The sequence below is a fragment of the Trachypithecus francoisi genome, unplaced genomic scaffold (assembly GCF_009764315.1).
Source record: "Trachypithecus francoisi isolate TF-2019V2 unplaced genomic scaffold, Tfra_2.0 Contig01579, whole genome shotgun sequence".
Classification (NCBI taxonomy): domain Eukaryota; kingdom Metazoa; phylum Chordata; class Mammalia; order Primates; family Cercopithecidae; genus Trachypithecus; species Trachypithecus francoisi.
In genome coordinates, this window is record NW_022681442.1 from 8,547,547 (window position 1) to 8,568,990 (window position 21,444).

The 21,444-nt window shown below is 37.0% G+C and overlaps 1 protein-coding gene across 2 annotated transcripts; it reads left to right on the forward strand.

The window, feature by feature from the left end:
- Positions 1-34: 34 nt before the first annotated feature.
- CUNH10orf88 (chromosome unknown C10orf88 homolog) lies at positions 35-20,437 on the forward strand. 2 transcript variants are annotated; one of them, XM_033180078.1, is made up of 6 exons: positions 35-350; positions 1,375-1,578; positions 2,697-2,769; positions 5,922-6,128; positions 13,224-13,678; positions 18,675-20,437. In XM_033180078.1, exons 1-6 carry the CDS (start codon positions 187-189, stop codon positions 18,907-18,909), a joined length of 1,338 nt encoding a protein of 445 aa, XP_033035969.1. In that variant the 5' UTR covers positions 35-186; the 3' UTR covers positions 18,910-20,437. The 2 variants fall into 2 exon arrangements, with proteins under 2 accessions (XP_033035969.1, XP_033035978.1); XM_033180087.1 differs by lacking the exon at positions 1,375-1,578 and having other exon boundaries at positions 157-350.
- Positions 20,438-21,444: the final 1,007 nt, after the last annotated feature.

Sequence of the window (21,444 nt, forward strand, 5' to 3'; positions counted from 1 at the left end):
TCCACCAGGCACATGCGCATGCGTGTCTCTGGTACCTACTCTCCCCACCAAAGCCAGAAGTGGCCGGTACTTGAAGCGGAGTGAGCCGGAAGTCGCTTTGCCGCCCACTTTCACGTTGTACCGGCGGAAATTCAAGCACTGGAAGAGAGGTTCCGGGGCTGGGCTGGCGTGACTGAAGGCGGCAAAATGGAGACACGGACCGAGGACCGGGGCCTCACCCGCCGCCCCACGCTGGCCTCTTCTTGGGATGTTGCAGGCGGGGCCCTGACCCACAACCTCCTTCTCACCCGGGCCGGTCTCGGCCCCGGTGACTTCGACTGGGAGGAGCTGCTGGCGCCGCCTGCTCCAGGGTGCGCCGAGCCGACCGGTGGACGGGGTCGCTACGCTCGGCAACTGCCGCGCTCTTCTGGGAGCTGTGAGGGGAGGCTAGAGGGTCTGAGCCCGGGATCCGCGAGAGCAGTTGGTGCCGGGTCTCTAGTGGGGGAGGGGAGCTGCGAGGTGGTCCGGGGTGGGTCCGGCCGGGAAGGGGCCGAGGCTCCCAGGCGTGAGCGGGGAAAGGTGACCCGGACTCGGAATTTCATAAACGTCCCGGACAGGCGTGACAGCTCCTCAGGGCTGCTGTCAAAGTCAGTCCACCCACCTACCCTCAAACAAGCCACCTCCTCTCCATCAAAACAAGCTGTGTAAAAAGTCTAGCTATAGACGACCGTCGTCGACTTAATTTCGAAAAAGATGCAGTTTTGTCTTTTATTGTGCCCTGCTCCTACTCCTGTGCACACAGTAGGTGTCCAGTAATTTATGTAATTATCAGAGAGTCAGTTTCAGGGGATTGAGTACAATGTTGACGATTAAGGAAAAAATGAGAGGGAAAGCCCTGATGTGTGACACCTCCATTTCCGTATGAATTCTGTGTTGAGCGCTTGTTGGATGCTTGGGAAGGTGCTTGGACCTCAAGAGCGAGTGGAAGTGAGTTAGAAGAAAGAAGCCCGTGCCCGGCACGGTCGCTCACGCCTGTAATCCCAGCACTTTGGGAGGCCGAGGCGGGCGGATCACGAGGTCAGGAGATCGAGACCATCCTGGCTAACACGGTGAAACTCCGTCTCTACTAAAAATACAAAAAATTAGCCAGGCGTGGTGGCGGGCGCCTGTAGTCCCAGCTACTTCGGAGGCTGAGGCAGGAGGATGGCATGAACCCGGGAGGCGGAGCTTGCAGTGAGCAGAGATCGCGCCACTGCACTCCAGCCTGGGCGACAGAGAGAGACTCCGACTCAAAAAAAAAAAAAAGAGTAAAGCAACCTCATGACCTAACAAGTGGGTTATGAGTCATGTTCAGAGAAGTATACTGTGTGATATTTTCACCAATTTTCCTCTCAGCCAGGATCTGGTGATTTTGAAGAGAAACCTGAACAACCAAGATGAAAACCCCTGCTTCCTTTACCTGAGGTGTGGCCCCGACAGAGGTGAAGAAATCGCTTCTATTGGCATTTTAAGTTCAGCAAGAAATATGGAAGTGTACTTAGGAGAGGAGTACTGTGGAACCAGTAGGGGCAAGAATGTTTGTACTGTCCTGGATGACAGGTGTGTGGCTTGTACACGGGAAAGTGTTCTTCCGAATTAGTGTTTTGATTTTTCTCACTTTTTGCAATAATTACTGATTCTCTGACATTGATGCCATATGTTATGGGAGAGAAGATAAAAATGTGCCAGTAGGCATAGGAGTTTAGAACTTTAGAGATCTTAAAGACAGTGTAGATCAGCCTGGTTATTTTTTAAATGTTGAAGTTTAGAACTAACAGTGGAGGTGAATTGGTAGGAGGTCATAGCTAGTTAGTGGAAGAGTTTTATTAGAATGAAATTTTGAGAGGTGTGTCTTTCTCCTTAAACTCAAAGCAGTCTGTCTTCCAAAAGTTAACTTGGTAGTCAGTCTGGAACTTTGAACACATTTTCTTCTTGGAAGCCCATTAGAAATGGTGGAAGGGGCCAGGCGCGGTGGCTCAAGCCTGTAATCCCAGCACTTTGGGAGGCCGAGACGGGTGGATCACGAGGTCAGGAGATCGAGTCCATCCTGGCTAACACAGTGAAACCCCGTCTCTACTAAAAAAAATACAAAAAAAACCTAGCCGGGCGATGTGGCGGGCGCCTGTAGTCCCAGCTACGTGGGAGGCTGAGGCAGGAGAATGGCGTGAACCCAGGAGGCGGAACTTGCAGTGAGCTGAGATCCCGCCACTGCACTCCAGCCTGGACGGCAGAGCGAGACTCCGTCTCAAAAAAAAAAAAAGAAAAAGAAATGGTGGAAGGATCTAAGACTGTGCTACATAAACCTATTTATTAACCTGTAACGCAACTTGTGATTTCTTATGAAGATTTTTCCCCAATCTGTCTTTAATGTAACCCAAAATATGACTGTTTTGTATCCTGCATGTTGGAAACAATTGCTGTGTTTATTGAGCTTTAAAATACGGTCTGGCTACATGGTTGTACCTATGTTATAGAATGTAATTTTCTCATTGAGCCTAGTAAGTGGTAGATGTAGTCATAGGCAGTGTGCTTCAGTAATGGATCCCAACTCTTCATGCCTCACCAGGAAAACTGAATCTTAGGATTTAAATATTGTTCTGGAAACATTTATTTGTAAGTGTAAATATTAAAAGTGACAACATATGTAAGTAAAAAAGATTAATTTTTTTTATTTTTAGTGAACATGAAAAGGTTATTTTGTACAAAAAATATCTAAAATTGGAGTCCTCCACACATGCTTGTAAAATAAAGGTAAGTTGTCAGTTGTTAACTAATTTGACAACTAAGTTGTTTTTGTACTCTGTGTATGCTTGTTTTCTTTTGGATTAGTAATACAATTAGTCCAACTTGCTTGCTTGTTTTTTTTTTTTTCTTTTCAAGATAGTATCTTGCTCTGTTGCCCAGGCTGGAGTGCAGCGGGACAATCATGGCTCACTGCAACCTCATCTCCCGGCTCAAGCTAACTTCCCACCTCAGCCTCCTGAGTAGCTGGGACTACAGGCATGCACCACGATGCCTGGTGTTTTTTAATTTTTAGTAGAGATGAGGCTCAGAAATACTTAGTAAACATATAAAAAGAAATTAGTTTTCTAAAAAATTGTCAGCCCTTTTTAACATTGTATTAAAAAAATTTTTTTTTTTTTAGTTTTTCACCTGGTGACCAGGGAGTAGACTTTTTCTCTTAAAATTTAACTATGAGCCACGTGCAGTGGTACATTTTTATAATCCCAGTTACTCAGGAGGCTGAAGTGGGAGGATTGCTCAAGCCCAGGAGTTCAAGACCAACCTGGGCAACAGAGTGAAACCCCATCTCACTAAAAAAATAATAAAAATAGAATTTGACCATTTATTAACTTTGGGTAATGTATTGTTAATATAGTAGTGCTGTGTATTTTGAAGTGTTGGGAAATTGAGCAAAAAACATTTTTAAAAACTCTGTATAAACTCTGGCGGCAAAAACCCATAAGCAGTTTTGGCCCCACTTATAAAAGAATGAAATTAGAGAAGTTTCAAGCAAGAGAACCAATAAGTTAAAGGGATTGGACTGTTGTCTTCAGCATGAAAATATGACTGTTAGTTGTGTCTTCAGAGTCTAGGGATAAGGTAATGAGTTGGAAGTCCTCAGCCCTGAGTGTTAATTCAGTTCTGTCGCTGACTAGTGAATTAGTCTTGGGCAAATTTTGGACCTATCTCGGGGTAAAATTAGCTGAAGAAAATTCTTGGATTTTTTTTATCTCTAAAATTTTGTACTTATTATCATTACTTATAGAAGATTGAAACTTATTTTTACAATAAGAAAAAATAAGTGATTTTCACAGGCAGATAGCAAACTCACAGAACTGATTATCCCAAGATGTTTTGGATAGTATATATTAAATAGCTTCTAAAACCATTTGAACAAAGTGATGTATAAGATTTGAGTGCCTCTTAATGTCAGGTACTATACCAGTCATTTAGGAATTAGCAATAAGTAAATAAACTGAAATGTCTGCCCTTATGTTGCTTGTGTTCTAGTGGGTGAGACAGACAATAAGGAGACTCAATGAGTAAAATAAGTATTATATTTAATGCTGAAAAAGGCTATGGGGTTAAGAAGAGAAAGGGGAATTATAGAGAGGTTGAGAGGTAGGAGGTTAATAGGGTGTTTCCTTAAAATGTTGAAGACAGTCACGTCTTTGGTTCAACACTCAAGAGTTCTTGGATCATGAGTCTGTATTCACCTATGTCCTTGTTTGATATATGAACCTGTGTGTGTCTCTGAAGGTGAATGGTTTTTTTTTTTTTTTAACTCTTCTATGAAAGTACATGGGAATGCAAAGGGTTATTTCAGGGAAACTCTAGGATTGATAGGAAAGCTTGTTCTGACGCAAGGTTTTTGAGCACTTACAAGTTTTTGAGCACTTAGTGGTCGCTACTGGAAATTTTAACATGTAATCCTCACAACAACTATATGAAATCATTGCTACTGTCTTCTCTCATTTTAATCCTGACTCAGATTTAGCATTTGCCCAGGGTCACACAGGTTGTAAGTACCAGAGTCATAATTTAAACTCAGGTTTGTCTGATTCTAAAGCCCGTTCCCTTTCAATTTTGCTACTCTGTTGTCTGTACCACACATGAAATGTCTCTTGTTTCAGAAATATAGACAGAATAAAATGTTGGATAAACTACAGGGATAGAAGCCAGAAGAGCTAGGTTTCAGGCTGGTCCTTTACTAATTGAGTGTCCTTTAACAAGTTAGAAAATCACCCTTGAAGTCGTCATGTCTATGTGTAATCCAGCAAGCTATGTTACATCGTTCTGATGTTCTCTTATAGTTCTGAATTTGAAAGGATTGGATTTTACTTATTATTTCAGTAAACATTTTGCATGGGCATCTGGCCAGCCTTATTTTTTGTTAAGTAGCAAGTTGTGGTATGTTAAGGTCTCAAATTGGTAGGTATATAGTAGTTCCCCTTTACCTGCAGTTTTACTTTCCCCGGTTTCCATTACCCACAGTCAGCCGAGGTCCAAACATACTAAATGGAAAATTTCAGAAATAAACAATTCATAAGTTTTAAATTGTGCTTCATTCAGAGTAGTATTATGGAATCTCCTGCCATCCTGCTCAGTCCTGTCTGGAACATTGAATCATCCTTTTGTCTAGTGTATCCCTACTGTATATGTTACTGCCCATTAGCCACTTACAGCCAAATGTATCATCAGAAGGTCAGTAGTAGCCTAGTGCTGTATTACAATGCCTGTGGCATTCACCTCACTTCATCTCATTACGTAGGCATTTTATCATGTCACATCATTACAGGAAGGGTAATAAGATGAAGTGAGGTGAATGACATAGGCATTGTAATATAGCACTAGGCTACTATTGACCTTCTGATGATACATTTGGCTATAAGTGGCTAATGGGCGGTAACATATACATAACTTTTATTATATTGTCAAAATTATTCTATTTTATTATTAAACACTTACTATACCTAATTTATAAATTAAACTTTATCATAGATATGTATGTATAGGAAAAAATATAGAGGTTGGTACTATATGTAGTTTCAGGGAGCCACTGGATGTCTTAGAACACATTATCCACAGATAAAGAGGAACTATTGTAGTTTATTTTTAGTTCTTTAAATAGGTAAACATTTATTTAACGACCTCATTTGTATTGTACATGAAGTCTTAATTTTTGAAAGGACTCTTTTATTTAAATAGTTCATCTGAGCCTCATGATAAATTGGAATTTTTCCTGACTATTGCTGTTCTAGAGAAAAGTTTAAAATATACTTGAAGTTAGTTTTTAGATTCTTGAATGCTTCACTCTTGTTCAGGTGATACCAAGAAGTGACCTTAAATGATGATTGTTTTTAATATTATTATTTTCTGGAACTTTTGTTTTATAATAGTTGCTCTCCTTTGGCGAAAGGCAGCGTGTGTTCATCAGTAAAGTTGTGGTACACATGAGATCAGTTTTGGCAAATTCTTCAACAAGCTTTCCTGCTCTAGGATCAAGGATAGACCTTGACAAGGTCCAAACCATAATGGAATCCATGGGGTCAAAGTTATCTCCTGGAGCTCAGCAGTTGATGGATATGGTTAGATTTCAGCAGCGGGTAAGTAGAAATGGATTTCTTTCCAGATACCATTAACAATTTCAAAACGATTGCTTTTAGTAAAGAAATGTAGTGACTTAAAATTTTTCTTTTATGCTGATTTAACTGTTATCTTTTAGTTTTATAGAAGTTAACATTTTTATAGATTTGCCCTTCTACAAAGTGTTTTGACTACACATTTTCATACTTTTTATGAATTCATTCATTCAGCAAGTTTTTTTTCTTGCAGTGAACAAGGCACTGGTTTGAGCAATTTTGAGTGTGCGAAGATGATCAGTTAGTCTGTAGTCTAAGAATTTTTACATTCTGGAGCATGTAAGTGGGGAATGATGAAAACACTAAGGAAAGGCTCACTAAAGGAAGTGGTATTTTATCTAGCCCTTTAAAATGAAGGGTGGGATTAAGCAAGTAAATTAGGAAGAAGGCCATTTCAGACAAAAAATAAGGTGAATAAAATCTTCAATGCTAGAAGAAATTGATATAGCTGAGAAATGAATAGTAGTTCATTTCTCTGAAGCAAAACAGTAATAGGGGAAGTTTAAAGTAGATTTCAGCTAGATCATAAAGAGCTTTGGATCCTACTTTAAATTTGTAGATGTTTTTGACTTATGTTTCAAGAAATGTTAAGCCACTGTCATGTGTAAGGTGAATCTGAAGAAAGTGAGACTGCAAGGAGAAGACGAGCTGCATATTATTCACCTCATCCAGATAAGAGTGAATGAGGTCTAAGATTGAACATAGTAACATAATGCTGGATTGTGAGATGCTAAAATGATGGAGCCATTGGGACTTGACAGCTAACTTAATATTGGTATTATGATAGAAAAAACAAGTTAAACATGAAATTGAGGCTCTGAAGATGGTGATGCTAATAATATAAATGCAGCCCAAAGGAGGAGGATGCTTGGAGGAAAAAGGAATTTAATTTTGGGAACATTGAGTTTTAGCTGTGAATAAGACATTCCCTGAAAGTATGTTGCAAACATCTGGAAACAGAGGATTGGGAGAAATGGAATGAACCTTCAGTGACTGGAAGGGAAGTTTAGGGGTGTTCCCACAGTAGCTAACAGGTACTGTGGTGAAGGGAGGGACTAAAGCAAGGAAGAAAGACCGTTGGAGAGTAGCTGCATTTGTAAAGATACAGGGAGAGGAGAAAGGTAACCAGAAACGTAGAAGGCAGCAGTGTGAAGAGTAGCAAGAGAAAGAATTTGATGTTAGGGAAAGTGACTTCAAGCTCTTGTCCTGCCTCTTCTTAGTTCTGCATCCTATGGCAAGTTGATTCATATTTTTTTCAATATGAATTCCTCATATACAAAATCTAAATGGTAACACCGTAAGGATCACAGAATTGATGTGAAAATTTTAAATAATGCAAGAACTCCTTGTAGATTTTGTGTGGTTCACAAATACTAATGTAGTCCCAGTATTATAATATGGGCTGAGTTAAGAGAACCAGGGGAGCTGAAGATGATGGAAACCACAGAAAGAATTTCAAAAAAGATGGAAATGTGTACTTTTCTTCCTCCCACACCATGTTCTCACCTGGATACCTCAGGAGAATCCTAACTGGCCCTCCTGCCCTGCTACAATCCATTCTCCACAATGTACCGAGAATGACCTCAAAGGGTAATTGGATCTCATCCTTCTCCTGTGCAAAGCCCCCTGACTGCTTGCCTCCCTTTGTACTTAGAATTAATCCTGATTCCTTACCTTGATCTCTAAAATGTAGGCCCTGCTCGCCTTCTCAACCTCATCTCCTGCCATGTTTCCTTGGGCAGCTTGCTCCAGACATTCTGATGTTTGTATTCCATAAATATCTAAATATGTTCCCACCTCCAGACCTTTGCACTCATAACTGTTCTCTGTGGCCAGAACCCCCTCTCTGTGATACTTCTGTATCTGCATTTTTCTTATTCAGATCTCATTTTAATGTTACATCCTTAATGACAACTTTCTTAGCCAACCAGTGTAAAGTAGCATGTACCTCCAAATCCTTATCGGTTTCATCAGTGCCCTTTTGACCACTTTGTTGTTTTTGTATTGGTTGCATGTTTATCTACCTAAAAGATAAGCTTCATGCAAACAAGGCTTATCTGTCTTGTTTATGGCTCCAAGTATATATACACAGTCATGGGTCACTTCACAGTGGGGATATGTTCTGAGAACATAGGTGATTAGGGGATTTCACGGTTGTGAAACCATCATGTACTTGCAGAATCCTAGATCATATAGCCTACTATCTACCTAGGTTACAAACCTGTATAGCATGTTACTTTACAGAATACTCTAGGCAGTTATAATGGTAAGGATTTGTGTATCTAAACATAGAAAAGGTACAGTAAAAATATAGTATACAAGGTGAAACATGGCACACCTGTGTAGGGCACTTACCGTGAACTAATCTTGTAGGACTAGAAGTTACTCTAGGTAAGTCAGTGACTGAATATGAAGGCCTAGAACATTACTGTACACTGCTGTAGACTTTATAAACACTGTACATTGAGGCTATGCTAAATTTTTTAAAGCATTTTTTATTTTTCAATAATAAATTAACCTTAGCTTATTGTAATTTTTTTTTTTCTTTGGAGACAGTCTTCTTCTGTCGCCCAGGCTGGAATGCAGTGGCATGATCTTGGCTCACAGCAACCTCTTCCTCCTGGGTTCAAGCGATTCTCCTCCCTCAGCCTCCCTAGCGGCTGGATTGCAGGCACATGCCGCCACACCGAACTAATTTTTTATTTTTAGTAGAGATGGTGTCTTGCCATGTTGGCCAGGCTGGTCTTGAACTCCAGGTTCTCAGGTGATCCACCGGCCTCAGCCTCCCAAAGTGCTGGGTGGGATTACAGGCGTAAGCCACCATGCCCAGCCTATTGTAACTTTTTAACTTTGTACACTTAAATTTTAAAAAACTTTTTGAGTCTTTTGTAGTAACACTTAGCTTAAAACACAAACTCGTTATATAGCTGTAAAAATATATTTGGTTTCTTTATATCCTTTTTCTATTAAGCTTTTTTTGTATTTTTTTATTAATTTTTAAACTTTTTTGCTTAAAACAAAGACACAAACATTCACATTAGCCTAGGGCTAGAGAGGGTCAGGATCATAAGTATCACTGTCTTTCACCTCCATATCTTGCCCCACTGGAAGATCTTCAGGGACAGTAATACCCATGGAGCTGTCATATTGTATAATAACAATGTCTTCTTCTGCAAGACCTCCCAGAGGACCTGCCTGAGGTAGTTTTACAGTTAACTTTTAAAATATATAAGCAGAAGGAATATACTTTAAGACTAAAAATATGGTATCGTAAATACATAAACCAGCAACATAGTCATTGATTATTATTATTATTACTGTGTAGTATATGGTGTACATAATTGTACATGCTATGCTTTTTTTTTTTTTTTTTTGAGACGGAGTCTCGCTCTGTTGCCCAGGCTGGACTGCAGTGGCACAATCTCCGCTCACTGCAAGTTCCGCCTCCCAGGTTTATGCCATTCTCCTGCCTCAGCCTCCTGAATAGCTGGAACTACAGGCGCCTGCCACCTCGCCCGGCTAGTTTTTTTGTATTCTTTTTTTAGTAGAGATGGGGTTTCACCGTGTTAGCCAGGATGGTCTTGATCTCCTGACCTCATGATCCACCCGTCTCAGCCTCTCAAAGCATGCTATGCTTTTATATGACTGGCAGTGCAATAGGTTGGTGTACACCAACATTGTGAGTAATGTGTCACTGTAATGCCACTTGGCGATTGGAATTTTTTAGCTCCATTATAATCTTATGGGACCACTGTCATATGTGGGTCCATTGTTGACCAAAACTTTGTAATGTGACACATACATACATATATGTGTGTGCGTGTGTGTATGTGTGTATATATGTGTATATATACATATATGTATGTGTGTATATGCACACACACCTATTGAATTGATCAACTGTTTCTTGGAGATCCTCAGGGAGTAAGTTTGAATAGTGACGAGACATAAACCAAGTTGTGAGGGATTAGGTAGTAACTGGGTATTTAGGTAGTAACTGGGTATTTGGGATGTGGAGTTACTAAGTGCACACGGGTTTTTTTTTTCAAGTTTAGAGATAAAGAGGAAATTAGAAGATACTTGTGTAAAGGAATATTGAAGATAAATAAAGACTTTGACAAGCTTGTGAGATTTGAGCTTTATTAAGAATTTATTTAGGGCAATGTGTTTTTTCAAGTACAGTCCGTCATTTAACACCTGTGTCAGAATCCTTTGAAAGGTCTTCAAAATGCAGATTCCTGGCCCTCACTACTCATTCCCAGAGGGTGGGGTCCAGGAATCAGTGTTTTAAACAGTCATGTCTAAGTGAGTTTTATGTACATTGTAGTTTGATAATAACTCTTTTAATGGAAGATTTTAAAAAGGAAGCAATTGTTTGTGAACAAATTTTGGAAACAATTGGAGAATATTAGTTTACTGTCTGATTTCTCTATTTTAAAATCTTGAAACTAGATATATTTTTATTTTGGCCATGTCTTTAAATTTTTATAGTTTTATTTATAAGTAATTTTTCTTCACCATGAATTTTAACCAACACGGCCACCTGAGAATTCTTCATTTCCTATGGTGGCATGTAGACATATCTGAATTTCTTGATATTTAATCCAAACAGAAAAGATCGTCTAAAGAGCTCTCATCTCAGAAAATATGACCTTTTTAAAATTGTGGTAAGAATACTTAATGTGAGATCTACCCTCTTAACAAATTTTTAAATGTACAATATGGTGTTGTTAACTATAGACCCTGTTGTACAGAAGGTCTGTAAAACAGATTCATCTTGTAAAGCTGTAAGTTTATACTCATTGAATAGCAATTCCTCGTTTCTTCTTCCCCCATCTCCTAGCAACCACCATTCTACTCTCTGTTTCTGAATTTAATTATTTTAGATACGTCACGTTAGTGGAATCATCCATTATTTATTCTTCTGTGCCTGGCTAATTTCACTTAGCATGTCTTCCAGATTGATCATATTGTCACATGACAAAATAGCCTTCTTCTCAAAGGCTGAATGGTATTTCATTGTATGATACTCATTCAATGATATTTCATTTTCTTTATCAATACATCAGTCAGTGAACATTTAGGTTGTTTCTGTATCTTGGCAGTTGTGAGTACTGCTGCAGTGAACATGGGAGTGCAGATAATCTTTTTGAGATCCCAATTTCAGTTCCTTTGGATATACGCCCAGAAGTGGGATTGTTAGATCATATAGTAGTTCTATTTTTAATTTTTTGAGGAGCCTCCATACTGTTTTTCATCACTACTGTACTATTTTACATTCTTAACCAATGACTAATTTTCATAATCAGTGAATTTTTATAAACAGAATATTATATGTCAGAAAGGAAAAATTTACATAGCAAATACCTTTACATGTAGATTTTTCTGTTTAAATGTTCTGCCTCTTTAATGTTCACCCATAATTTTGATATTGACTGTAGTGTAAATATTACTTTTAATGTAGTATTCCACTGTACAGTTTGTTTTGAAATGTCATAGAGAAATAAATGGACTTTCCTGTTATAACTGAATAACTTCCTTTGAGCTTATGGGGAGTTGTCCAGTGTTAACATTTTGTAATTTTACTTAATTCGTCTTATTCCAGGAATATTTAAATATTCAGGTTTATTCAAAACTTGCATTTTATAAAACAAGATAAACTTACAATAGGTTAACATTTCTCTATAAAGAGCACTTTTCCAAAGTGCAGTTTGGTAAAAAGTTAGATGGGGACATGACATTACAAATCTTCCCCCAGCTTCCCTGGCCCTTATTATTCTCCTTTCCGCGTTACTTTTCTCTAAAGTATTTATCAGCATCTCCATTTCATGATACATTTTTTCTTTCTTTTCTTTTCTTTATTTTTTTCTCTTCTTTCTTCCTTCTTCACTTCTTTTCTCTTTCTCTTACTTTCTTTTATTTCCCCTTTTTCCTTCTTTTCTTTTGTAGTTTGTGTCGCCTTGCTCCCCTGTCATACAGGCTCTGTGAGGTCAGGGATTTTAATTTATTTTGTTCACTGCTTTATTTCCAGTGCTTGAAACAACACCTAGCACAGAGTAGATTCCTGGTAAATATCTGTTGAATAAATGAATGTTGTTCTGGCTTAGTTTAGTAATAACTTTTTAGAATATCTGTAAGTATATGAGCTGAGTTTCTTCAGCTAATTTACATATTGCTTTTTCAGTCTGTTCCACCAGCTGTTGAACAGCAATAAGTGTGGGATGATATCCCCTGATAAGAATCTGTAGTAGACTTTTATGTTTTGAATTTAGAGTAGAGCCATATGCCTTAACACTTAGGCTAGAGGTATTTTCTTTTATCTAATGGAAAAATTAAAGAGCATAAAAGGGAGATATTGTAATCATCCCTTCAAGGTAAACCAGAATCTTCTCAGGAAATAATACTACATAAGCAGTTGAATTGAGGCTGCAAAACAACTCTCATTATCCTGGGAATTCTTAAAGCAAACCCAGCCAGAAGTAGCTAATTTCAGTCATTGAAAATGTCACAAATGTATCCATAGAGCATCTAACTTTAAATAGCGTAGCTATCTGTGTAGTTTCCAGGAAAAATTCATTGCAAAAGATTCTACTGGATAAAAGTGAGTGACTTACCATATTTTGACAGTTGGGAATGATATAATTGAATTTTAAGAAACTTATCAGTTCTTGTGACTCAGTTGAGAGTAGTACATTTTATTATCATAAAGAGACATTTGTAGTGGAAACATTAGTGTCAGTGCAGTTTGACTATTCATGCTAGTATTTATTTAATATTTTATTTTGGGAAAAACTACAATGAAGTAATTGAAAGTCATGACTGTGGAGTCAAGTGGCCTGCATTCGTGTCCCAATTCTGCCACTTACTGGCTGATTACCTCGGCTACGTATTTAGCCTTGGTCTCCTCAGCTTAATATTGGGATAGTAGTAGTGGCCTACTTTATAAGGATGTTTTGAGGATCAAATGAAACAATACACAGTGCCCAACTCATAGTAATTACTCCAAAAGTTAGCTGTCAGTATTATTAATATTAACATTTACTTGTTTACTTTGTTTAGAATTGTATTCCCATTGGAGAGCAGCTTCAGTTGGTGTTGGGCAATTCTGGATACAAGCATTTGATTGGACTACAATCCTCATCTACCTTAGGAGCCTTGGACAAGTCATTCTCCACACCTTTTCCTTTTAGAACTGGATTGACATCTGGGAATGTGACTGAAAACTTACAAACCTACATTGATAAAAGTACACAACTACCTGGTGGAGAGAATTCTACCAAGCTTGATGAGTGTAAAATTGTGCCTCAAAACCATTCCCTTCTTGAAAATGATCTTAAAAATGCAACGTCCTCTTTCTTACCAAAGAAAGCAAGTGACAACTCAAATATATCTAACTCTGAGTTGCTGCCTTTTCTCCAGAATTTATGTAGTCAAGTTAATCATCTCCGTGTGGGAAATAAGACCGAGTGTCAGGAAAACATCACCAAGCATGGCGAACGCATTCTTGGTGTTGGGTAAGTATTATTTTAAGACATATGAAGTTTTGATTTGGTAGGTGGAAAAATCAGATAAAAGGAAACAGATTTGTCTCAATGAGTACTCCTAAAATGCGTTTCCAGAGAAAATTTTAGCAAGTTTTACATTTTACCATTAATACACTTAAAGGGGATAACTAACGGATTACTTTGAAAGAAGTCCCTATAACTGGAGGTTTTGCACACTTCTCAGGCATTTTGTGGAAGGGTCACAAGTATTAGTTCACAGTTGGAATAGAAAAGTGATTTGCATGAATGGAAAGGAGCTGTGGGAATCATAATCTTTATGTTGTTTTTATATATTTGTACTATTTTGTGCCTGGGTATGTAAAGCATGTCACTGTGACATTTTCCTTGAAGATTATGTTTGGTCTGGGCAAATACCTGAATTATTAAAAAACTATATTAGGATAATAATAATTTGTAGTTTACAGGCTATTATCCCCAGTCTCTTAATCCCTTATTTTGGCAGTACATATTTGATTAAGAGGTAGCTAAGTATTTAGTGTGTTCCTAATTGCTTAATATACAGTGTGTCAAAATGGTGTTCTAGACTAGAATTCAGAACTCTAGGTGTGGTTTTGGCTTAAACATGTTGCCACACTGTTTAATATTCTTTAGCATAAGAGATTTTATTTGAAAATGAGGCAGTTGGATTATTTTGTAACTAAACACCACCAACAACCAGCAGGATTGAGTTGATATTTATAGAGAACTCTACGAACAATAGGAGAACATACACTTTTTTCAAGCATCTATGGAAGATTTGCAAAGATAGATTATATCTTGAGTCACAAAGCAAATGTGACCAAATTCAAGAGGATTGAAATAATACAATGTATGCTTTCTGACCATAAATGAATCTCACTAGAAATCAATAAAAGACAACAAAATTTCCAGATTTTGGGGAATTACACAGTATTCTTAAATTTATGGTTCAAGAAAAAGTTTTGACAGAAATTAAACGTATTACACAGAAATGAATGAAAATACAACACATCAAAATTTGTGGGATGCAGTTAAAGAAGTGTTGATAAGGATATTTATAGCACTAAATGATTACCTTAGAAAAGAGGATTGTTCTCAAATCAGTAGCATAAAACTACAATTCAACCAAAATAAAATAATCTGAATAGTCCGATGACCATTAAATTGAATTTACAATTTTAAAGCCAAGCAAACTGAACTAAAAGCAAGCAGAAAGAAGGAAATAATAAAGAACAGAAATCAGTGTAACTGAAAACAAGCAAACAAAATCAGTGAAGCCAGAAGCCAGTTCTTTGAAAATTTCAGTAAAATTGATAAACTTCTAACAAGACTATCAACAGATAAAAAGAGAGAAGATGCAATCATCAGTATCCGGAATGTAATGAGATGTCACTACTGATCCTAAGGCCATTAAAAGATAACAAGGAAGGGAATATTACAAACAAATTTATGCTCATAAATTTGACAACTTAGGAGAAATGGATTAATTTCCCCAAAACTACAAACTACCAACCAAACTCAGCCAACATTAAATAAGTAATAGAATAGTACTATAACCACTAAAAATATTTAATTAATGATTGGAAAGCTCATGAAAAAGAAATATCCAGGCCCAGATGGCTATACTGGAAGTTTCCACTGAACATTTAAAGAACATCAATTTTGCATGCTTTTAAAAACTAGAAGAGGAGGGAAGACGTTCCTGCTCATTCTGTGAAGTCAGTATTAGCCTGACACCAAACTAGAATGCCCCCCAAAATTAAAATACACAAAAATACGTGTAAATATATGTAAATATGTAAATCTATAAAAAGTACTTATACAGTATATGAAAAAATTTATAAACCTAACAAAATATATACAGGATATGTGAACTGAAAAGTATAAAATACTGACGAAGGAAAGAAAAGCCCTAAAAACTGAAGAGACATACCATATTCATGGATTTGAAGATACAACATAGTAAAAACGTCAGTTCTCTCCTAGTTCATATATAAATTTAATGCAATTCCTATGAAAAATTGAGCATGATTTTTTATGAATGATTCTAAAATTTAGAAATGGGAAATTTTTTTAAATGGAAAGATAAAGGAACTAAAAATTTTTGAAAAGGTATAAGAGAAATCACTACTTGATTTCAAGACATATAGCCACAGTATTCAAGACTGTTATTGTCAGAGGGATAGACTTATAGGTGGATAGCACAGAAATAACTCTACACAAGTACACCAAGTGATGTTTGACAATGCAAAAATAATTCAATAGAGGTAGAATTGTCTTTTTAACATGTGCTGGAGCAGTTGGATATCCACAGGCAAAAAATGAATTGTGGTCTCAACCTTATACTTTATGCAAAAATTAACACAAAATTACTTATAGACTAAAATGTAAAATACAAAACTATAAAGCTTTTCTATGGGAGAAACTCTAGGGACCTAGGACTAGTAAATGAGTTATCAAATATGACATCAAAAGCATGATCCATAAAATAAAAAACTGATACATTGGGCCCCATCAAAATGTAAAACTTTTGTCTGTGAAAGACCCTGTTAAGGAAATTGAAATACAAACTGTGAGAAATTCTTTGCAAAGTACAAATCCAGCAAATGACCTGTATCTGAAGTACATAAAGAACTCTCAAAACTGTATGTTAAAAGAAAATAAATAAAAATAAAACCTAATAATCCAATTCAACCATGGGCAAAGTAATAGTCATTTCAACAGACAGGATATACAAGTAGCAAATAAGCACATGGAAAGTTGATCAACACTGATTTCATGACTATTAGGGAAATGCGTATTAAAACCACAAGATATCACTACATATTTGGATGACTAAATTTTAAAAATGGTAACAATACCAAATGCTGACAAAGATGTGTGGGAACTGGATCTCTCATACATTGTTGGTAGGAATATAAAATGGTACAGTCACTCTAAAAATTATTTTGGCAATATCTTAAAAACCAAACATACAGTTACCATACAACCCAGCAGTTATACTCCTGGACATCCCAGAGAAATGAAAGCTCAGGTCTACACAGAAACTTGTACACAGTTGTTAGTAGATGCTTTCTTTGTAATATCCCAAAAGTCCCAACTCAAATGTCTTAGCAATAGGTGGAATGGTTAAACTGTGGTACATCCATATCATGCAGTTCTGATGATCGGTAAAAAACAACTTGGACATCTCTCAAAGGCATTTTGCTGAGTGACAAGAGAATCACAAAAGGTCACATACTGTATGATCTCACTTATATAACATTTTCAAAATAATAAAATTGTGAAGATGAACAACATGTTGATGGTTACCAAGTAGGTATTAGGGAAAGAAGACTTTAGGGAAGTAGATACAACAAAAGAGGGGTAGCAGGAAGGAGATCATTGTAGTTAAAGAATGGTTCTGCCTCTTGATTATGATGGTGGTTAAATAAACGTGTACATGTGATAAAATGGCATAGAACACTACACACACATACTAATATCAATTTCCTGGTTTTGATATTGGATTATAGGTAGGTAAGATGTAACCACTGGGAGGATTGGATAAAGGGCACTGAGAAACTAATATCTTTGCAACTTCCTGTGAATCCATAATTATTTCAAAATAAAAGAGTTTCCTAAAAACTCTCTTTGGTGTATTCTAGAGTAGTAGTTCTCAGACTTTTGTTCTTTACACTCTTAAAAATAATTGAGGACTCCAATAAACTTATGTAGGCTACATAAAAATGTTTGTTTAAAAATAACAATAAACCCACTGTGTATTAACATAAATAACAGTCTTTATGAAAAAAAGCCAGATTTTAAAATTTTATTGAGAATAGTGTTATTTTAAATGTATGTGAATCTATACGTAATAGCTTTTGGCTGCCTTATATTTATTGAATTATACATGTATAGTCAAATATAACTAGTAAGAGCACAGTAGGAATACTGAGAACAGAGTGGATTAATCTCTGAAAAAGCATATATTTATACACTAAATCTCTACTACTTTGTGAAATTTTAGGAAAGAGAAGAATACACATAGATTTTGTAGCCTCTTTCATGAGTATAGGATGAAAAAGTCAAATAATATCTTAGTATAAACCTACTTGTGACCTCAGTGAATTCCCAAAAGAATCATGGAGACCCCAAGGTTCTGTGGACCACATTCTGAGAGTTCCTGTTCTTGTTTTGAGATGGAGTCTTGTTTTATCACCCAGGCTGGAGTGCAATGCTGCAATCTCGGCTCACTGTAGCCTCTGTCTCCTGGGTTCAAGCGATCCTCACAGGTAGCTGGGACTACAGGCGCCCACCACCATACCCAGCTAATTTTTGTAGTTTTAGTAAGGGACAGAGTTTCACCATGTTGGCCAGGCTGGTCTCGAACTCCTGACCTCAAGTGATCCACTCACTTTGGCCTCCCAAAGTGCTGGGATTACAGGTGTGAGCCACCGTGCCTGCCCTGAAACTTACTGTTCTAATGTTCATGGTGAACGTTAGAAATTGATGTTCTTTTTATTTATTTTGTCAGTTTGCCCATTCTAGTTAAATTCTCAAGTGTTTTTATATCAGGTTAAAAAATAACCTTCCAGTAGTTTAGTAAGGTCGTTTGTATGAAGGAAGAAAAACTTTATAGAGTTGCTTGGGGAAGTATTAGAAAATACACGTGTTGACTTTAGAAGAAAATTGGGCAAGATCAGTTTTGATTGGAGCTCAAAATCAAAAAGACCCTTTCTAAAGACTTGCTCTTTGGGGGTTCCTTTTCACTTTTATATTTCTGTTCAATTGTATACTAAAAAAGAATTAATAATGTGTTGGGCATTTAGGGCTGTGGTTGCCTATTGTGGATGTATATTAGAACCTAGAAATGCATTGTAAGAAGACAGAGCACAGCTGTGGAGACAATTCTCAGCAATTTATGTTCGCCGCTCGTTTTATAAGCTTGGTTGTTTTTGTTGTAATATTAGGGAAAATTTACATATTTTTTTAAATGTATTTTTAGAATGGAAGAGCAACCTGTTTGCTCCTACTTGGAAAAGATTCTTTCTAAAAATATGGAACTGATGGAAAAGAAACTTATGGATTACATTGACCAGCAAATATATAAACTCCAGGAGCACATTGATGATAAGATTGCTTTGTTAATGGATTTGCTGCAAAATCCCAACTCCCCGCCCACTGGGATACCTCTGAGACATTATGACTCTGGAGAAAGACTTTCAAATGGAGAAAGATAAGCTCTCAACGTAAACAGTGTACTGCAGATATTTATTACATATTTATTACAAAGCCAAAACCCAAAAATATTTATAAAAAGCAAATATTTAATGTCCTTTGAGGGATCATTGTCTTACACAAAGTGACCTCAGTTTTCATTTTTACTACACTTGTTATTTTAAATCCAGTACTGTACATCGAGTTAATATGATACAGTCAAATTATTTTTGCTCACGATATTTTTCAGTCTTACAGAAATGTATGTGTACTTGTGTTGAGAGTTCAAAATGCTTGAGGATTTCTAATACAGTTCATTAGTTTGTATTGTATATGTGTTTAAGTATAATTTTTATTTATACAAGTATTTTACAGTCTTAGAAGTATGAAAAATAATGCTTAGAGTATTTGAATTTTTTCTTTTTCTAATTGTCTTGGAAAATTGGATACTTAAGACTTGGAGCCTTTAATTCAGATTACCAGTTTACGTTTTGTATTGCTTATCTGAGATAATGAATAAGATGTGATACTTGGCATGTGTAAAATTAGTTCACTCTGGGGCTGTTAATATTATTTGTTTCATTACAGAGTAGCTGTAGGTAGGAAAGTAAACATCAGAACCAGCCTAGTCCTTGTTATGATTAGTACTTTGGATCTGATGTTTCCTGTAAAACAGATGCAGTCATCTTGTTTGACCTCAGTAACTCCAGACAGTATAAGAAAACCTCTCCTTTTGAGCTGATACGGGTTTTCTCCCCCAGAATCCTTTTCTGGCATGTTTATTGTATGAAATACTGAGGCTCTCCATTTAAGGATGAACACATATGAGTCAAGGGATTGCAATTCTCTCTGATAGGCTTAGGTTTCAGATCTTATAACTATTGTATATGCATTGAAGTGTGATATATTTGCATATAAAAATAAATGCTCCTGCTCTGGGAACTACTTGTCTTTAGTTAGTAGAACTGTTTTATTCTCAACTAATCTTTACTTCAAATGTCTTATTTTTTAGAAAATGGGCATCTCATACTCATTTAATGTTTTGGCAAATTTCTTCTTTAAAAGTGTTACCTGATGTAATTCGTGCGTGACATAACTGAATTTTTACCCTGCCCTAATAACTCTGCTTATCTTTAAGAAACAGGGTGCCTGTGTTGAAAAGTTCCCTTTGTAACCAGACCAGAGGAGACTGGTTACAACCGCGATAGCTGACCAAATGACTTTAAAAAGACCTCAGCCTTTTTATAATCTTATTTCTGTGCTAAATGACACTCCCACCAGCGCCATGACAGTTGACAATCGCCATGACAATGACCAGAAGAAGCCATGAAAGGACAAAAAGGAAGGCAGCACTCTGGTTTTAGGAAGTTCACTGCCCATTTCTGAAAAATCCATAAATATTCCTCCCTTTGCTTTAATGTGAAACACCTTTATTAGAGAAATTATATTTTAACCCCCTCACTCCTCATTAGTTGAAAAGTTGATTTGTGAACCATGCTCCTGCTTCTCAATTCTGTGGCAATTGAATAAAACCTGCACTGTTTGTCACTCTTTGGTTTCATGTATCGGCTTTGTGACACCCAACAGGGAAAGACCCCATCTTTTGGAGGACCAGCTTTGTTGGTAACAAAAGGAAGGCTAATTTATATGCTGTTTGTTCATTTTTATCATACTACAAACGTGATACAGTATATGGAACAAACTGTGACCATAGTAATGTCAGGATTTGCATATCCCTTTTGCTAGTCCTTGAAGGGCCGTTATTTATGGGATGTTCATAACATATATAAGATAGTATCTCCATTCTCATTGAGAAGTCTGTCTCAAGTTTGAATCTGTTAGTTGATAGTCCTGCATCCTGTGGTAGTTGCAGTCTGTTCATTGATTTACCAAGTGCCTCACTATGATGTAGTAGCAATTACTGTATTCCAAGCAAGGATAATGAATGAAGTTAGAGGCAGACAGTTGAAAGGCCAATTCTGAATTCCTTCTGCATGCATTTGATGATGAAGTAATTGGGAAGCAAGATCACAATAATTTTAAAGAGTAATATTTGGCAATTTGAAATTTGATAAATTTGTGATTTCTCTACATACTCTTATGCATTTGTTATTTGGAACAATGCCAGCATAACATAGAGGAACTGTTATTTGAATTAGCTTAGTGTTTATGTTAAAAGTCAAAGACAAAATATCCCTGAAAGTATTTCTTTTTTTTTTCTTTTTCTGAGAAGTCACCCAGGCTGGAGTGCAGTGGTGCGATCTCGTCTCACTTCAACATCCGCCTCCTGGGTTCAAGCAATTCAACTACCTCAGCCTCCTGAGTAGCTGGGATTACAGGCGCACACCACCATGCCTGGCTAATTTTTGTATTTTTAGTAGAGACGGGGTCTCACCCTGTTGGTCAATCTGGTCTTGAACTCCTGACCTCAAATGATCCACCCACCTCAGCCTCAAAAAGTTCTGGGATTACAGGCGTGAAACACCACACCCAGCCCCTAGAAGTATTTCTATTTCAAATGGCTGATTTAGTTTGGCTTCCCAGTGTGAGGTAGAAAA